Below are 17355 nucleotides of genomic sequence, written 5' to 3' on the forward strand. Positions count from 1 at the left end.
GCAGACACAATCTTGGATGGTAGGTTGCAGCTGTTTGCAAGGACACAGGCTGAACCTCTGTAGTCTGGCACCCTTGGGACCTTGTCAGTGCCCAACAAGAGAATTTGCCAGACTACTGGAGGTCAATATCGTCTAGAAGCGTTGCCAACACCTCCACTGCTTAAAGGGGTCTTAGACAGTTAGAGGCAAGTTACAGCTAAACAACAGCACAGAACACCGAGCGCCAGGACTGGCAGCTGTAAATAAACTTTACGGGACCACGGGAAACTTGGCCGCACCCATGATAAGTGGTCATACGACTAACTAAAATCATGCTGGATCGTGAATGTTGCTGGACGAGAGTGTGCTGGACTAGAAAGGTTCGACCTGTAATATAAACCTCATATGGTACTTTGCACAAAATTTTGGCAGTTTGGAAACAGTGACATCTTGTGGATTGAGTTTGTAATGCTTCAACAGAAATTCAGTTCCACCAGCCACTTCTCTACCTGACCATTCTCAGGACCACTGGCAGGGGGAAGGTGGATCGCTGTGTTTAGTAGATATAATGGCAGAAGAATAGGGAACACATCAGTTCAAAGCACACTGAGCTGGAATGAACCCATCGCTTAAGCACTGGAGAAGAATTTGCTAAGTATGAAGTGTCAGAGAGAGAGGAGAGCCATGTGTGCATGTATATATAATATGTCATAGTGAGAAAAAGAACAAATCTTCGGCTCAGAGCTGGCTCTGACCTTAAATTTGGAATGACTAATTCCTTTCTGGTTGGAGCTTGACCACCTCTACTGTCTAAGACCAGTTGCCTTCCACTTGCATTGGCCAGTGTATTAGTCATATGTTCCTTTAGACCCCAATGCAATTTCTTGGGAGTGTTTTTAGTTTTCAAACAATAAGGTACAGTACTAGTTAGAAAGTGTTTAATCAGGTGTCAAGATGTGAATGCGAAGCCATATGAAGCCATTCAGACGTAGCACAATGGCATCGCTTTCGAAGATCATCTGTAAGGCTGTTGAACTTTTTAAAATCCTTAGGGAAAGGTTACTATGTGAGACTCAGACTTCAGTCCCCCGAAGTACTTTTGCTGCATTTCAGATATGTTATACCTCCCTCGTTCTCTTTAAGTTTTGGTGTTTGACTTTAAGGTGATGTCAAAAACCCTCTATTTTTGTGGTTGCTCGTCGAAAGTAGTGTTTCACACAGACTTCACCAACACCATACTTCAGCCTGTATTTCTTACAGACTTAATTTCAGTTTTACTTGACTCTAAGCCCTCTAGAGTTTCACTTGTGACTTGGCCCTGAGTTTGCAAACATTCCAGCAAATCCCTGGTTTTCAGGAATGCTGGTGAACGTTGCATTTTGTTGTGCTGCATTACTGAGCACAGCCCCGCAACTGGAGCAAAGCCTTTTGTGCTTTGCTGGTTTCACAGGGCTCAATCATGTTTTCAGACAGCCAGCACACACGAAGTGGCAATGAGAAGGTGTTTGACCACTCTGTGTGAAAGACTAAAGGAGCATGCAGTTGTTGTTGGGGCTTCCTCTTTGCTCTTCAGCAGGAAGTAATTTTTAGTACTCTGTTGTGGCATACCTGTGAGCAGAGAGATTCATGTTGGCTGTGTTCTACCCAGTCATTCAGGGGAGGGAAGTATCCTTTAGGGCAACCTCATGGTGGGGAGTGTGATCCAGATGGTGGTAACAAAGGTTGCACAAAGAGGGGAGTCCTAGTATACCCCCATTTGGTCATATTAGGCCAGAGCATGGTTTAGCAGAGTACTTTATTTACCAATAACACTGGTATTGTACACTGTAAACTTATACTGTATTTGCTGTATTTATTTTTATTTACTTTTACTGTACTGTACTTATGGAAAATGTAACTAAAATTTACTTGTAGTTAAAATGCTGGCCATTTGAGAGTTCCCAATGATAGGATGCCAGATATGAAAGAGTATACTGTATATTGGCATTAGAAAAGGATTAGAAAAGACCAACAAGAATGATTAGAGGTTTGGAACGACTGTCATATAAAGAGAAATTAAAAAGACTGAGTCTATAAAACGATGACAAGTGTGGAGAAAGTGAACAAGGAAAAGTTTTATTTTCTTGTTCTCATAAGACAAGAACTAGGGGTCATCCAAAAATTTAAAAGGTAGCAGGTTTAAAACAAGTTTTTTTTCCACACACACCACACAGTTAACCTGTGGAACTCCTTGCAAGAGGATGCTGAAGATGAGAAATGTATCAGAGTTCAAAAAAGAACTACAAAGTTCACAGCGTTTAGGTCTATTATTACTTATTAGCCAAGATGGGTAGGAATGTTGTCCCAAGCCTCTCTTTGTTAGAGGCTGGAAACGGGTCACTGGAGAGAGATCAGTCAATTATTACGCGTTCTGTTCACTCCCTCTGGGACATCTGGGGTTGGCCACTGTGAGAAAACAGGATATTGGGCTAGACTGATTTTTCTGACCCAGTACAGCTGTTCTTATGTTCTTAGTTGTTTTGGACCAATTTAAATAGACTGGGGCAACTCTGTAGTGACACTGTTATGAAGGATTTAAGAGTGTCCACATAAGAAGACCTACATTAGTGTAACTCAACTAGTTTTCAAACCACTTCAGTGAAATGAGTGTACATGCTGTGCAGATAAGTCCTCACACTTTGCAGTTTAATTCTATTCCTGTTTTCTTAAGGAGAATTAAACCAATGGTACCATCCAGAGTTCTGATTGCTAATGTTTTTCTGTCTCTTTCTGCAGCAGCCAGCAGAGTAGCCAACAAAGCAGCCATGATGACGATTCATCCCGATTCCTGAGTCCCCGAATGCGTGAGGAAAGGTAGGTTTGCCCATTATTGGGGAATTCGGGAATGACTATAGCCTCACTCAGCCTGAATACAGTTATTGGCTTGTGGTGTTTGTTTTTTACCTGGCAAATCATAGCTCATATTGTAGGTGTAAAACTATCTGTTTTTTGATGTGTTTGCTTTAGTTATGTTTACAAGCCACACCCTTATCCCATAAAGCCCTGCATTCCAAGTGATGAATTTGCACCAAGAATGCCAGATCAGGGTATTCTCTGCAAACGCTCTTCACTGTTGCCAACGGAATGGAAGCTTTGCATGTGTCAGTCTGTACTTAAGTTTTGAATGCTGTCAGTTTAAACCTAAAACTGTGAAACAGAAATATTGTGGAAACACAGGAGGAGGAACCTGTAATCAGATGTAACAAGATCATAGAATCCTAGGGCTGGAAGGGACCTTGGAAGGTCATTGAGTCTAGCCCTCTGTCTGAAGCAGGATCAACCCTAACTAAATCATCCCAGCCAGGACTTTGTCAAGCCAGGACTTAAAAACTTCTAGGGATGGAGTTTCCACCACCTCTCTAGGTTATGCATTCCAGTGCTTCACAACGCTCCTAGTGAAATTGTTTTCCCTAATATCCAACTAACACCACCCCCTCCGTAACCTCAGACCATTGCTCCTTGTTCTGCCATTCATCACAACTGAGAACAGCCTCTCTCCATCCTCTTTAGAGCCCCCCAAGATGAAACCAAGTAACACATCATATGAAGATAACATTTGTAAATGCATGACACTAACAGTGCAGGTTGTACACTGGGCACAGGTAGCCTTGCAGATGCAGGTACATAGAAACAAACACTGCACATGCAGCCAGCAGTACTGCATATAAATGCAGGTTATGCTACAGTTACAGAAGATACTGAGTAGATCCTCTGAACATTGCAAATGTTGATAATATCGAAAATCTGATCAGTTATTGATAGAGACTGAGTGTTGCTGCACAGCAAGGAGTTCAGAGGTGTTTGGAATATTACCCCGGCATATAAGAAGGAAAACAAAATTCTAAATGGGTAGAAGAGTTGGGTTAGTTCATGCATAGGACGTGCCTCTGTGTGTGTGTGTGTGTGTGTGTGTATTTTACAATGCTGTTCCTGGGGTATGAAGACCAAGATGTTAGATGTGTCAGACAGATCATGGAAGAGAGAATCTGTGCTGAAAAATCAGAAGATGTTAAGTAGGCGGACTGTCTGTGAAAGGAGAAGGGCGAAGGAGAAACCTTACAATTTAAGGAAGAGCACAGTCTGTCATGGCCTAGTTTACCTGTATGGTTTGAGAAGGATTGTCACTGTGGATTGAGTATTGTGGTTGTTATGCCTGGCTTTACATGAGTTGATTTTCTATCTAAAATGCAAATTGCTATCACATAGCTTTTAAAATGTTGCCAGAAGTGCATGCTTTGGTGCCTAACCATAAAGGGCATGCCTACACAGCAGTAAAACTCCCCTGTCCTGGATAAACTTATTTGTGCTTGTGGGGCTTGGACTGCAGGGCTGTTCAGGCCCTGGACCCTAAGATCTGAGACCTTGTGGTGGGATGGTCCCAGAGTACAGGTTCCAAATTGAGTCTGAAGTCTACACAGAAGTTTTTAGCCCTGCCGTCTGAACCAGGCCAGCCATGCCATGCTGCCTGCCTTTCATTCAGTAAAAACATCCTGTAAGAGGCACAGATACTAGGACTGGGCACTGAGCTAGGAGTGAGATATGTGTTCTGTTCTCAGCTATGGTCTTGGGCAAGTCCCTCTCTGTGCCTATGTGTTCCCATCTGATCAGTGGGGATGATGATATTTATCATCTCCTGTAAAACACTGTGAGATTCTTGGATGAGGAAGACTATGTAAGTGTCAAGGACTGTTGTTGTTAAGATTCCTTTGTGTGGGTTTGCTTAGATAAGTTATCAAATCGGGTATCCCTGGAGGCGTGGAAAGTATTGGAGAGTCGACATTGGTTGTGTTTATCTTGGAGTTCACCATTCCATGCCACGTGTAGCAAAACTGAGCAGAGGAAGAGGCAAGAGGCATCTCAAGTGCTTTGCCAGTCTCCCCTATTCCATGTTGCCGTTCAAAATCTCTCTGCCCCATTCTAGCGAGGTGAATGAATTGGCTCAAAACTGGCACCCATGCCTCAAATGAATCCAAAGTGGTGTATAAACATGGGTTGGGTTATCTTCCTAATATCCCTACACTAGGTAACTGCCATTTGATTATGTTTGGGGAAATTGAGGCACCGGGAATCTGAGTAACTTGCCCAAGGCCACATGAAGAGGCAGAGGCAGCAGCATGATTAGAACTCCTGAGGTCCTCACTCCCAGTGCCATTCAGCGACATTGTACCTGATGTTCATTTACGCTCTGGTCAAGACTGGTCCCTGACACATTCGTAAATGATGCATCCTTACGAGACTGTTTTTGGCCCAGCGTAAACTCAGGATGTGCACCTTTCCCTTTACAGCTCTGGATGATGGCTGACAACACTGTGGTTCAGCTTCACCTTGCCTTTGGGTTTAGCTGCTCTTGAGGGTATATCAGTGTGGGCAATATGCAAGACGCTTTTCACCTTTCCTGGCAGCACTACTGTTGTTAGCTTTAATTGACTTATCTGCAATAAACTTACCTGGCATCCGCCCTTACTCCTTGCGATAATGAACAGTATAGGGGTCAACTGCCAACCCCAATAAGTCAATTTCACGTGTCTTCACCAGGTGCATGAAATTGAACCCTGAAAGATCGGCCATGAGCAGGTCCATCTTCTGGGTAAGATCGACATGGCCTGAGTGTCTGCTAAGCCAAATGCCCATTGACGTCAAATTCCCCCAAATTAATTCAATAGGAGATGAGCTGAATAAGGAGTGAATAAAAGCTTACCAAGGACCTGAAGATTTGACTCACTCATGATAGAACAAGCTAGACCTAGAGAGTTAATTAGTAATCCAACAGAGTGTTTGGCTCCAGACTAGTATTTGCTCAGCGTAGCTAACCCTTTCTTCAGTATGTTTCACTCCTCCTCACTGCACATGTCAACAGAACAGGCCTTTAAAAGCATTCCCCAGCTGTTATGTACCTGCTTGCATCTGTGTGTCCAAGGCAGTGCTTGCGCATACTTCTAGTATGGCCTTAATTTTTCTGAGCCTGGTGGTGTACGTATCTTCAGTGAGCCCGCTCCCAGCCGTGTTCTTGCAAACTATAGCAAAAAAGCAAGTTCATACCCAGCCTGGAATCAAGCACCCTTGTCCCTCCTTCCCTCCTCTCCTCTCCCCCCCGCCCCAGCACGCTGCATCTGACATCACACACAGGTAGAACTCTGCATGCAGCGCCATCTAATTCCTGCAGAACTAGGACACGGAGAGAGAGAGTATCTGCACCCACCGTGATACACATGGGATGCTCCTGGGAGGGGAGACTATCCCAGCCACCTACAGAGGGATGCTGGACCTACTTGGCATTTGTGGAAAGATACCAGAAAAGAAGATGTGATGGGGGATGGCTGAACTCTTGGCTATGTCCTGCCATATCTTAATTACCAGCTTGCACTTAGCGACAAAGATGGTACCAAGGATATTGCCAGTCGCATTAATTTGTAAGTGACCTGACTCGACGGGGCAGACAAACTCAGAGCTGTGAGTCACAGAGGGCTGAAGTCCTTGGGTACCTTCAGACAGGATGCTGACTTTGCCCTGGTGTTGGAAGCAGACTCTTTAACTGCTGCAGCTGCTGCTATGCTGCTCCATGGGATGTAGGCACCAGACTTGGCTGGTGCACCACAGCCATGGTTCAAAACCCATGCTCTGAGAAGGTGTCCTACAGCACAGCGGTGAAGCATATCTGCCACTTGCGTGTTTCTTCCCTGAAGAAAAAGCTCTCGTTCCGCAGAGCCAAGTAAGTTCTACAAGGGTGCGGGAAGCAGGGTTTGGGTTCTGGTCTGTGAGCATTGTGTTTGTGCAGCCCTGAGAGATGTAGCTGAACACTCTGCAGGTGTACTGAGAAGGGGAAAACTAGTGAGGCAAATAAGGAAAGAGTTTAATTTTGCGGTGCTGGCCTGGGATACGCTGGACTTGTGTAGTTCTTGTCATTTCTCTGTGCTTCAGTTCTCTGTCTATCAGATAGGGAGGAGGATCTATTCCTATCTCCCAGGAATGTTGTAAGGGTGGGTTCATTAGTCTCTGGGCGTTGCTCAGCTACAGAAGCGTGTTAGATACATAAGCACCTAGGAGCTAATTTATGATGATCATAACTCATAGTTGCTATGCTGTTTTGAATTCCAGGAGAATAGCTCCATGCTCAGTGTGCTGCCAGGCAGTGGGTCTGAGCTCAGGTCCTGAGTAGCAGTAGTTCCAGGAGAGCCCTAAGCTGGGTGCAGCTTGTATCAGTTGGAGTTTGTTGCAAATGTGAACCTCTGAATGACTTTGTCAGAGTTGCTAAAGTTCTTGGATCTATGGATCCAGCCCTGCTCAGTGGGGAAGAGTGTCTTTCAAGGGGGGAGCTGGGGCATTGATGGAGCTCCTAAGGCAGTGCACAGAGGAGGGTCACACATCTCCAACCTACCCAACTCAGTCGTGTAGGTCTGCGAACCCAACTGGGCTGATGGTGAAAGAATTGTTTCCTTGCAGCTCTATAACTTGCTGAACTCTTGTCCTGAGCTTTCTGGGCTGGCAGCATTCAGGTAGCTGGTGACACGCATGCGTTCATACTCTGAATGAAGAGAGCACCCCAGCTATCTCCCTGGTGATCTCCCCTTGGCAGAATAAGAACTCGTGTTGATGGGCTCTAGTGAATCCTTCCTCCAGCTTGGTTGTAGGAGGTTATGGTACCTTCTTGCTGGGCCTTTGAAGATCTAAAGGAAATGACAAGGAGGAAGTAGAGTCATCCTCAGAAAAAATGGGTGAGTGTCAAACCTTTCGAAGGGTTGGATAAGCACCCCAAACTTGGTCACTTAGCTGACTATCCACCATTCTTGGTTGGGAATTACCTGGGGCAGTGAGTTTCCAGCTTCTTTGCAGGAGAGAGACACGTTGAAAAACAGTCTCTTCAGTGTTTCCTTCCCAGTCTTGGCCTGGGCCGGCAAACGCAGAAGCTGCCACAGAGATGAAAAATCTTGAGGGGGCAGGTGGGTGGAATAATACAGATTTTTCAAACCGGGAAAAAGAAAAGGTGTGATGGCATTGGGGTGAAAGTGCAGGGCTTGGTTCTGGGCAACAGATCAGGCCTGAGATGAAAGTTCCTGGGGTTCGGTTCTGAATGATAGTTTGGGTCCGAGATGACCCTGGAAAAGATTTATGGGTGGCCCATAAGGTTAATATTTTATGTGAACTGGTTCATCCATTATTAACTAATGTCCCATCCCCACTCCATGCTGACCATAAGTTTATTTGTGCAGCTTCCTTTAACTTTCCCTTGCTCATCCCATATGTGGTTCAGGATTTGTTAAGTATGAAATTGTTTATGTTGGGGCTGTGCTGGTTGGTTGTGTGTGCGCTGCACGTGATGGGGTTGTGGGATAAATGAGAGGGGGGGCAGACTAGATCTCTGGCTCTGGATCGCAGTCGTGCCCTGAATGTAGGGAAAACCTGGATTCAGATCCAAAAATCTGCTGATCCTTATGGATACAGCACCAAAGAGCCGAGCTTTGGAAAAGTCCAGATCTCAAGGATGCAACTCCCCTTTTACCAATAAAGAAAGGAGTATAATCTGTGGTGGGTGCCATTGTCAGTAGCCCCCCAGCACAAGCCTTCTACTACTGAGACAACCCGTGGTATGACTTTTTGCTGGGACTTATAGGTATAAGCTATAACAGCTTGATGAGAACTACACTTCTCTGCTAGGACCGGTAAATTTGCTGCTGTTGGCAGAGCTGTCAGGGCGCAAAGATCACCTGCTCCCAATTCTTACTACGCCAGCATTGTTCTCCCTACAGCGTCTCAGTGGTGGGCTGTTAATTATAGCATGTGCTGCTGCCTGGCTGTGGCCAGCATTGTTGGGTAAAGCAGGTTTTGACAAATGTCTGGAATAAGATAAATTCTTCCTTTCTCTGCCCAGCTTGGAAACTTTTGCACCTGGTGTTCCAGCTCCAGAGCCCTCAGCTGCCCTTTGGAGCTGTAGCCAGTACAGAAGAAGAAAGATCTGTCATCCCCTCCTCGATAAGCTCCCAGGATGCTCTGTTCTCGGCTGAATAGGGTCCCTTTTTCACAGCCCTTTCTTTAACTCACCACAGATTCTCGAATTTGATGGTCCCCAGCAAGATTATGCCATCTCCCCAACCCCATCTCTGTCATCCTTCCTCTTCTATTTCCTCTTTCCATCAATGGTCTACTGCCCCATTTTGTGAGAGAAGTAAAGCAGGGTATCTTCTCTCCAGCATTCGTGGGAACAGGGGTGCCAGGTTTTCATACAATTTGGTGGTGCCAAGAATGGGTCCAAGTAGAGACATCCTGTCAATGGGATGGTTTGGGGCAACCACCAAGGGCCCAATGCTTCAGGGGGGACCTGTAGTCCTGGGTGTTCTGGAGGACATAGCAGGGGGTTGTGCTGGCAGCAGTGAGTGACCCAGCTCAGCCTGCTGTACTCCGCCCTACCCCACCAGCTCCTGGTATCACTTGTGTGAGGAAGCTGGAAAGAGGCAGGGTTGAGACAGGAAGAGGAGGTGTGGGTGGAGCAGAGACAGGAAGAGGAGGTGCAGAGCAGAGGCTAAGTCACTTGCTGTTGCCAGTGCCAGTGGAGGTCCTGGACCTGGGCCATCCAAAGAATGGGGCCCAGAGCAGTTGCCCCAGTCCATCCTATGGATGAGATGGCTCTGACAATAAAAAAAACAAACATTGGTGGAGCCAGATCCATCAACACCTATGTTCAGGAAGTGTGTACAGACCCGAATTATCTTTCCTTGTTGCTTTTTTTCCCCCCTCCTGTGGGGACAAAATGCAGGGAGGAGACCAGCCAGGATAGGCCTGTTTTGTAGAGCTTTGACATATACTCTCCTATCCCCAAGTCTTGAGGAGTTCTACAGTCACCACTTAGGTGGGTGCATGGGCGTGAATTTTAAAAGAAGTCCAGTGCTAGCCATAAAATTAGAGGGATGGATAATTTTATGACTGATGCCTTTAGTTGTGCAGACAGAGATCACGTTTGAGAGTATCAGTTATAGCTCTGTGAAAAAAATCATTCTTGACTCCTGCAGCAATCAGCAGAATGCATTATGGGTGCTTTTTCCTCTAATGTGTCTGGCATGGGCCAGATGCTGGATTTCAAAGCTATCATTCCAAGCTGCTGGTATAAAATGAAGCATGGTATCATTAAATAAGTGGAGAACATCATCATCATCATCATCCCAACAATAATAGCTAGCTCTTATTCAGTGCCTTTCCTTTAAGTCTCTCAAAAGCCTTTACAAAGCTAAGTCAATAGCATTATCCCTGTTTCACAAATGGGGAAACTAAGGCACAGGACAGCAAGCCCATGCTTTGTCCAAAGTCCAATAGCTAGTCATTGGCAAAGCTGGGACAAGAAACCAGGTATCCAAACTTCCAGTCCAGTTCCCTTTCCACTGGCCCAGTGTGTCTCTGCTTGTTTAGATAAGCTTTGAGATGTCCCTTGCATCTTATGGCAAATGGCAACAGTTGGACGAAAGTCACCCTGTTCTGTATCACGGCCCCTGATATAAAAAGTGTGTTTGTTGGGGAAATGAGAAGATGTTTTTTGTGTTTCTTGCTTCCAGGAGCTGAGAATCTGGCTTTGATGGTTCCAGTCCTATCCCTGCCTGTTTCCAAGTGCAGAAGGGACAGTTGTATAATTCCATTCCACCTGCTTTTCACTTGCATTCTACCTATTAAGATAGTTTTTTATCTTTTTTGATGATTAAGCTTGAAAAGTGACCCTGTAAAAATGACATTACAGAATTCCACATTCAGGGTCATATTTCCAACCCAGCCTTAAGTAGGACTCTCTTCCCCCCACCTTTTTAAAGGAACAAATTGTTGGCACAAATAATTGCAGCTTCTTGGGTCACTTGGTGTCTAAATTTCTGCTTGCACCTGGAATCCAGAAAAAATGGTTGCATTTTCAAACTTGCCCCCCCTTTTCTTTTTTTTGACAGTTGCCAAAATATGGGAGCTATTACGTCTGTATGTATTAGTGTGTATGTGGCAGTGCCTAGGAACTGTAGTCCTGGGCCCAGACTGCATTATGTGAGGCACTGTACAAACTTACCTTATCTTATTGCCACTGACACATCAGGCAGTCCAGTTCCTCCACTGATTATGGTCACTTGTTAGTTGTGGTAACACTACCAAGATGATGTCAACACATTCAGTACCCTCTGTCACTGTCTTCTGGCAGTTATTCCTTGTTTTCTGTTTCCACCTCAGGTAACCTCTTCAAGTTTGCATAGGCTGTCGCCCATCATCCATCCAATATTCATGTCCCACTTGAGTCATCTTCCTTTGATCTTTTGAACATGTTTTGCCCACTCAGCTTCCTTCCTTGTGCATTTGCAATTGTATCTTCCCATGAAATTTGCAGTGTTTTCTTCAACCTCTGTGGTGGGCAGCCTCCAATCTCTTTGTTACTGATTATCATTGGGCAAGTCTCTGCTGCACATAGTAACACGCTCCATATAGGGCTTGTCTACATGAGCTCCTGACTTCAAAGGGAGCATGGTAAATAGGATGTTGGGAGATTATTAAAGAAGTGCTGCGGCGCATATGCAGCACTTCATTAAGCAAATTCCCCCCCGCAGCAAATCTGAAGTGTTAAACTTCGAAGTGTTGGCTCATGTCTAACTGCGGCTCTCCCGCAGGTATTTTGAAGTGCCTGGGCAACTTCGAAGTCCATTTACTGCTCAAAATTTTGAGGAGTAAAGGGGTGTTGAAGTACCCTGGGCATGTCGAAGTACCGGCGGGTGAGCCGCGGCTAGACGCAAGCTGACATTTCGAAGTTTAACACTTTGGAGTTGCTGCGGGGCGGGAATTTGCTTAATGAAGTGCTTCATATGCCCTGCAGCACTTCTTTAATAATCTCCCAACACCCTACTTACCATGCTCCCTTTGAAGTAGGGAGCTAGTGTAGACAAGCCCATAGTTGCTTGGGGTAATCTGATGTTTAGTTTGGGGTAGAGGCCTCTGCTTGACCAGATGCTGGTCATCCTTCCAAAATGGGGTTTATTTTCTTAATATTGCACCAATACCTTTCAAGAAAAGTCATTGTGCTCCTCAAGGAGCAGAATTCTTCTGACTGTTCAATGTCTTTTCTATCTATGCACAACTGTGCATCTGTTCTCCAGTTGTTTACCATTGTAATCTTAGTTTTCTCTGTGTTTACTTTCAGCCTAGCTTTTGCTGCTTTCTGTGCTATTGCTGATGGCAGGGCATTGAGATACTCATTCCATTTCTGGTCATATTTACTAAGGCAGTGTCATTCACAAAATTAAGGGCTACGTAAATCCTCACAGCTGGCGCATTTAACACTATCCACAATGTCTTTTGTGGCCTGCTTCATCACCCAGTCTGTTGCTAACAAAAACAGGATGGGTGATAACACAACCCCTTATCTAACTGAACAAACATGAAACACAAAAGATAGTCTGAGAACCTGGCTCTTTGTGGTTCTGAAGCAAACACCACCACTTTAAAAAGACAAGAAGTTCCCACTCTAAGCTGCTGATGCTGCAAACTTCTCCTGGGAGGAGAAACCGAAGCTTAGCCATTTCTGCATTCAAATTAGTCACCAGCATTAAAGCTGCAATCAGAACTTAGCTGACAAGGTTGGAAGTGAGGCTGAGTAAAATCTTATATTGACACTCTGATGCTGCTGGGATAGGTAGGAGAGTACAAGGTCTGCAAGACTAAAAGAATGTGTGGTGTCAATCATATCAGCTGATAGGACTGGTAGATGGCAAGGAGCAGACGGTAAAGGCCCACATGTGTACAGTCACCTTCCGGTTCTGTCCCCACCTCAAATTACAGCAACGTTTAGACCCCTATGCGGAATTGTTCGATCAGAGCCTGTTCTGCTGTTCAACATCGTGGCTAATAGCAAAGTGCTTGTGGAGCTTATTCCCTGGCTGGGCTCTGCGTGGTTCATCAGAATGTGTTCTCTCTGCCTGAGCTGAGGGTCATGGCTAGTGCAGCTGAGGACATTGCTGCTTCATCTTCCCCTGGGACTCAGCACATGGCTGTAGGCAATATGGAGGAGCTTTGGGGAATAGTTTTTCTCCATTTAGTTGGAAGGTTCCATTGTCCTTGATTAAGGGTCTGGAGCACAAGACCTACGAGGATAGGCTGAGGGATTTGGGCTTGTTTAGTTTACAGAAGAGAAGACTTAGAGGTGATTTAATAGCAGCCTTCAACTTCCTGAAGGGGAGCTCTAAAAAGGAGGGTGAGAAACTGTTCTCAGGGGTGTCAGATGGCAGAACAAGGAGTCATGGTCTGAAGTTGAAGAGGGAAAGGTGTAGGTTAGATATTAGGAAAAACTACTTCACCAGGCGGGTGGTGAAGCATTGGAAAGCGTTGCCTAGAGAGGTGGTGGATTCTCCATCCCTTGAGGTTTTTAAGTTCTGGCTGGACAAGGTCCTCGCTGGGATGACTTAGTAGGGGTTGATCCTGCTTGAGGCAGGGGGCTGGACTAGATGACCTCCTGAGGTCCCTTCCAGCCCTGTGATTCTGTGATTCCTTATGGAGCCCTTCAAAACCCCTTGTTTACAGCATTCTCATCATTGCCCTGTCTCTAGCAGGCTGCTATACCTACCTTGGGGTCCACAGGTAGGGTACTTGGGAGGCACGTGGAACGGTGTTAAGGGGATAATGGCCATACAAGATGAGTGGGAAGCAGACCAGGTAGCTCAGGAATTGTAAAGTCCTCCCTGCCCAAACTGTACTTTTTTGACATCAAAGGAAATCTATCAAAATGCTTTATTTTCTCTCTCCGTTTCCCCCGACCCCTGCACACACAGCCCATGTATTCATGGCACTCAGAACAAGGTTCAAACTTGTAGCACACCTCCCACACAAAGGATCCTTCTCCCAGTGTTTCCATCTCACTGTCTAGAGGTGGGAAAGAAGAACTCACAGTTTTGGGGCTGCTTTCCAAACCAAAGCATCCAGTCATTTCAGATTTACCTGCCACCAGTAGAAAACTCTGCGGTTTCAGACCACCTGCAGCTCTGTGCACAGCCTGTCACCTTGGTGTGTGTGCAGTGCCCCTGCAAAATCAGTATTTCCCAATTGTTTGGGCAACATATAAATGCTTGCTAGTGACTCTTACATGCACCATGTGCTATTTGTCACTCAGGCATATAAATGCTTGCAAAGCTGGTCTTAGGCAAAGATACGTCACATGCAAGAGACAAAGATACAGAGCACTTGTGCATCCATACCCTTAGTAATTGGTATGTCAGGGTTTAACCAGGTGTTCAGGATAAGTCCCTCACACAATAGTAAAGAAGACAGGGCAGTGGCAAGTATATATTTGTAACTCAGAAAGAAAAGACCCTCATCTTCGCAAAGGTGGGATTTTGTTCAGAACAGCAGTGCAAAAATTTGGATGCTGGTCCAACCTTCTGGGGGTGGAACTCTTGTAACAGCAGCATTTTTTGCATGAGACTGCTGTTACTTTCTGTGTTCTGTCACAATGGAAGCTCCAGAGATGAGGTATGACAGAATGGGATATGTCTGTATCATGTTATGACCTCGGTTTGGTATTGTTATCTTCATTTTGTATTATCTGCTGAACACATAGCAAACTTTGCAAGCCTAAGGCAAGGTTAATGAATTGCATTCCAGACACAGGAATGCACACAGCAACTCCCTTGCTCAGGAAAGATGCTTGACACTTGCTGAAGGACCACCATGGAGCAATCTGGAACCATCAGTTTTGATGAATTCTTAACAGCTGGCTCAGCCCCATGAAACAGCGGATTTCCTACACAGGGACGCCAGGGTGACTAGTGGAGTGGTAACTTTCCATTCTGGGCAAATAGCGAAAGACCTGAGACTATATTTAACAGGAAGTGCTGTTCTGAAAAGGATGGGGGTTGACCATTGCCACATATAAGCAGAATGTGGAGGAGAGAGGCAGAAGGGACTCTGGCCAGCCTGAATAGACCTTCAATTCTTAGATGGGGGAAGTTGTTAGGACTTCTGGTTTTCTCCAAGGATCTGTTGCTCTCGAAGATTTTTAAGAGGAAAGGATCTCTGGCTAAGAAAGTCCTTTGCTAAACCTTTTTCTTGCTTTCCTGCCATGTTGTACCTAAAGGGATTTACTAGAAGCAAGAGTGCCCAGCTCAGCTGAATTCTGGTGGAATGTATATAAGCAACTAGAGGGCTTGGAAAGTTTGAGCTAATGGTTTTGGGGACTATGGCAGCTGGATTGCAGAACTCTGTGTTCCAAGGAAGAGCTTAGATGAAAGGTCTGGGCCTGGAATTGTGATGTTTTGAGAGCCAGAGCTGGACACAGTGACTAGACTCTTCCCAGATCCCTTTGGCTGAGAAGCCTGTGAGACCCAGCGTTAGGGTCCTTGATAACAAACTGAAGTCTGTACTGTGGAGTACTGGGCCACATTGTGACAAAAGCCTGGATGCGCTTTTGCCTCCTGTTCCAAAAGGAAAAGCAGAGAGATTCAGATACAAATGGAAAATAATCACTGAAGAACATTGTATGAATTTTATCCATCCAAAGAAAAAAAATCTGGCCAGACAGGGAACGGAAGTATTTGCCCTCAGAGATCTTATGCCAGCTGTTTTCTCTTCCCAAATCCACCAGTTCTCAGCTGGAGGTCTGTAGCCCCTGGGGGAAGTGCTATGGGTAAAGCCCAGGGCCCATGCTATCCTCACCAGGCCCTGGAATTTTTATAGCATTTGTGCGGGGGGCAGGCTTCAGAAAGGAAAAGATTGAGGAACGTTGCCTTAAGCCACTTAACCCCCCTCCCTATGTGGTTCCGAAACCCAGAAGACCTGAGAAAAGAAATTAAGGTTGTGAGTTTTGATACTACAGTAAAACTCCAATAGTTCAGCGTCCAATTGTATGGCACTCCGGATTCTCTGGCATCAAAATGAGTGAGTGAGCGAGCTTCGGCTGTACAGAATGTTTTAAGTTACTGTATGAATAGTTTGTGATTAATAATTTGTGATTAGCCAGACCTGCACATTACTGTACATAGCATTGCCTGCTTTCTGTATTCAAAAGCTTCACACAATAATGGTGAGTACCGTACTACACATTATTCTTTTATTCTATGACTAAATTTATGCATTACAGTATGAATAATAAAAAGGGTTAAAAAAACTAAAACATTACAGTATACTGTATACAGTATGTACAATAAAAAGGGGTAAAACCCTTTTATGTACTCTGTGTGTGTGTGTGTGTTTAAAAACAGTTTATAGTATCTCCTGATAGTCCAGCAATCTGATAATCTGGCATCACCTATGTCCCAAAGCTTCCAGAATATCGGAAGTCTACTGTACATAGTGCCCTGCCCAGCCTGTCTTTGCGGGAGCCTGTTAGGACAGAGGCAGGTAGAACAGCAAGGTGGCTCAGGTTTCCTATGAAATTTCATGTTTCTTTTTGAAGCTAAATTTGTTCACTGCTGCCTCTTTAAATATAAAGCTGCTCCCCTGAAGTGTCTTTTCCTCCATGGCGAAAATCCTTGAAAAGTATGTCCTTGAACATCAATTACGTCAACCCTTTCTGAATACCCACCAGGGCAGCAAGGAGACTACAGCGTAGTGGGACCTATGGGGAAAATCCAGGCATCAGATTTCCTCCTTCCTTGGCACTGCTTCTCACCAGGGAAGGTCCTAACCTTCTAGTCTCACTTTAGGAGTGATGAGGTCAGCCCATATATGCCTGAGGAAGACAGCCAGCCATGTGCTGATTGGCTGTGTGGTGGAAAGGGGAGAGCAGCTCTTGCAAATGAGTCAGCAAGCAGAAGGCAGAGAGAAAGCATGCAGGATGCACCTTGCTGATTTGGGATTACACTGAGATTCCTGACCTACCCCTCTTACTTGGGGGTTTAGAATCCCACACCTCCTGGCAGAAGGAGAGGAAAAAATCCCTTGTGATGGATCAGCACTACTGGGACTTTTTTTTTTCCTCTAGCTTTTCTTCTACAAACCTAACTGGAGCTTTCCTCTGCGTGTCCTTGCATTTTTGCTTTTGGCCATGAAAGCGTTGTCAGCACTGCAAAGGTCTGAGTTGGCCCTTCAGATAAAAGTGGAAAAAGCAGTTTAAACGAGACAGCTTCACTCCCAGGAACGTTAGCTTGAAAGAAATACTAATGTTGGTTAATCTCAGTTAGGAGAATTGGATTCTGATGATTATTATCCTCAAATCCATTTGGTTCAGGTCCAAAATTCTTCTCTAATCTCTCTGGGTTTTGCATTTTATCTTGTGGTGGCAGAAGCAGCAGCAAGTTCAGCAGAGACCCAAAGGCAGCTGTGTTTTGAAAATGAGTTCTCCCCCAAGAGGAGAAATCTGAGAGCAGAAGGGAGATCAGTGTTTCTTTGCACATAGCTTAAACT

The 17355-nt window shown here is 45.2% G+C and overlaps 1 protein-coding gene across 7 annotated transcripts in view; it reads left to right on the forward strand.

Moving 5' to 3' along the window:
• The window catches only part of GRAMD1B (GRAM domain containing 1B), a 216808-nt gene that overhangs the window by 89916 nt on the left and 109537 nt on the right, over positions 1-17355 (forward strand). For all 7 annotated transcript variants that reach the window (XM_074977031.1, XM_074977032.1, XM_074977041.1 and 4 more), the window contains one exon: positions 2755-2832. In XM_074977031.1, the coding sequence (XP_074833132.1) occupies positions 2755-2832 (78 nt within the window). The remainder of the gene's footprint in view (positions 1-2754; positions 2833-17355) is intronic.

This window comes from Carettochelys insculpta, chromosome 25, assembly GCF_033958435.1.
Source record: "Carettochelys insculpta isolate YL-2023 chromosome 25, ASM3395843v1, whole genome shotgun sequence".
In the NCBI taxonomy this organism is placed as follows: Eukaryota; Metazoa; Chordata; order Testudines; family Carettochelyidae; genus Carettochelys; species Carettochelys insculpta.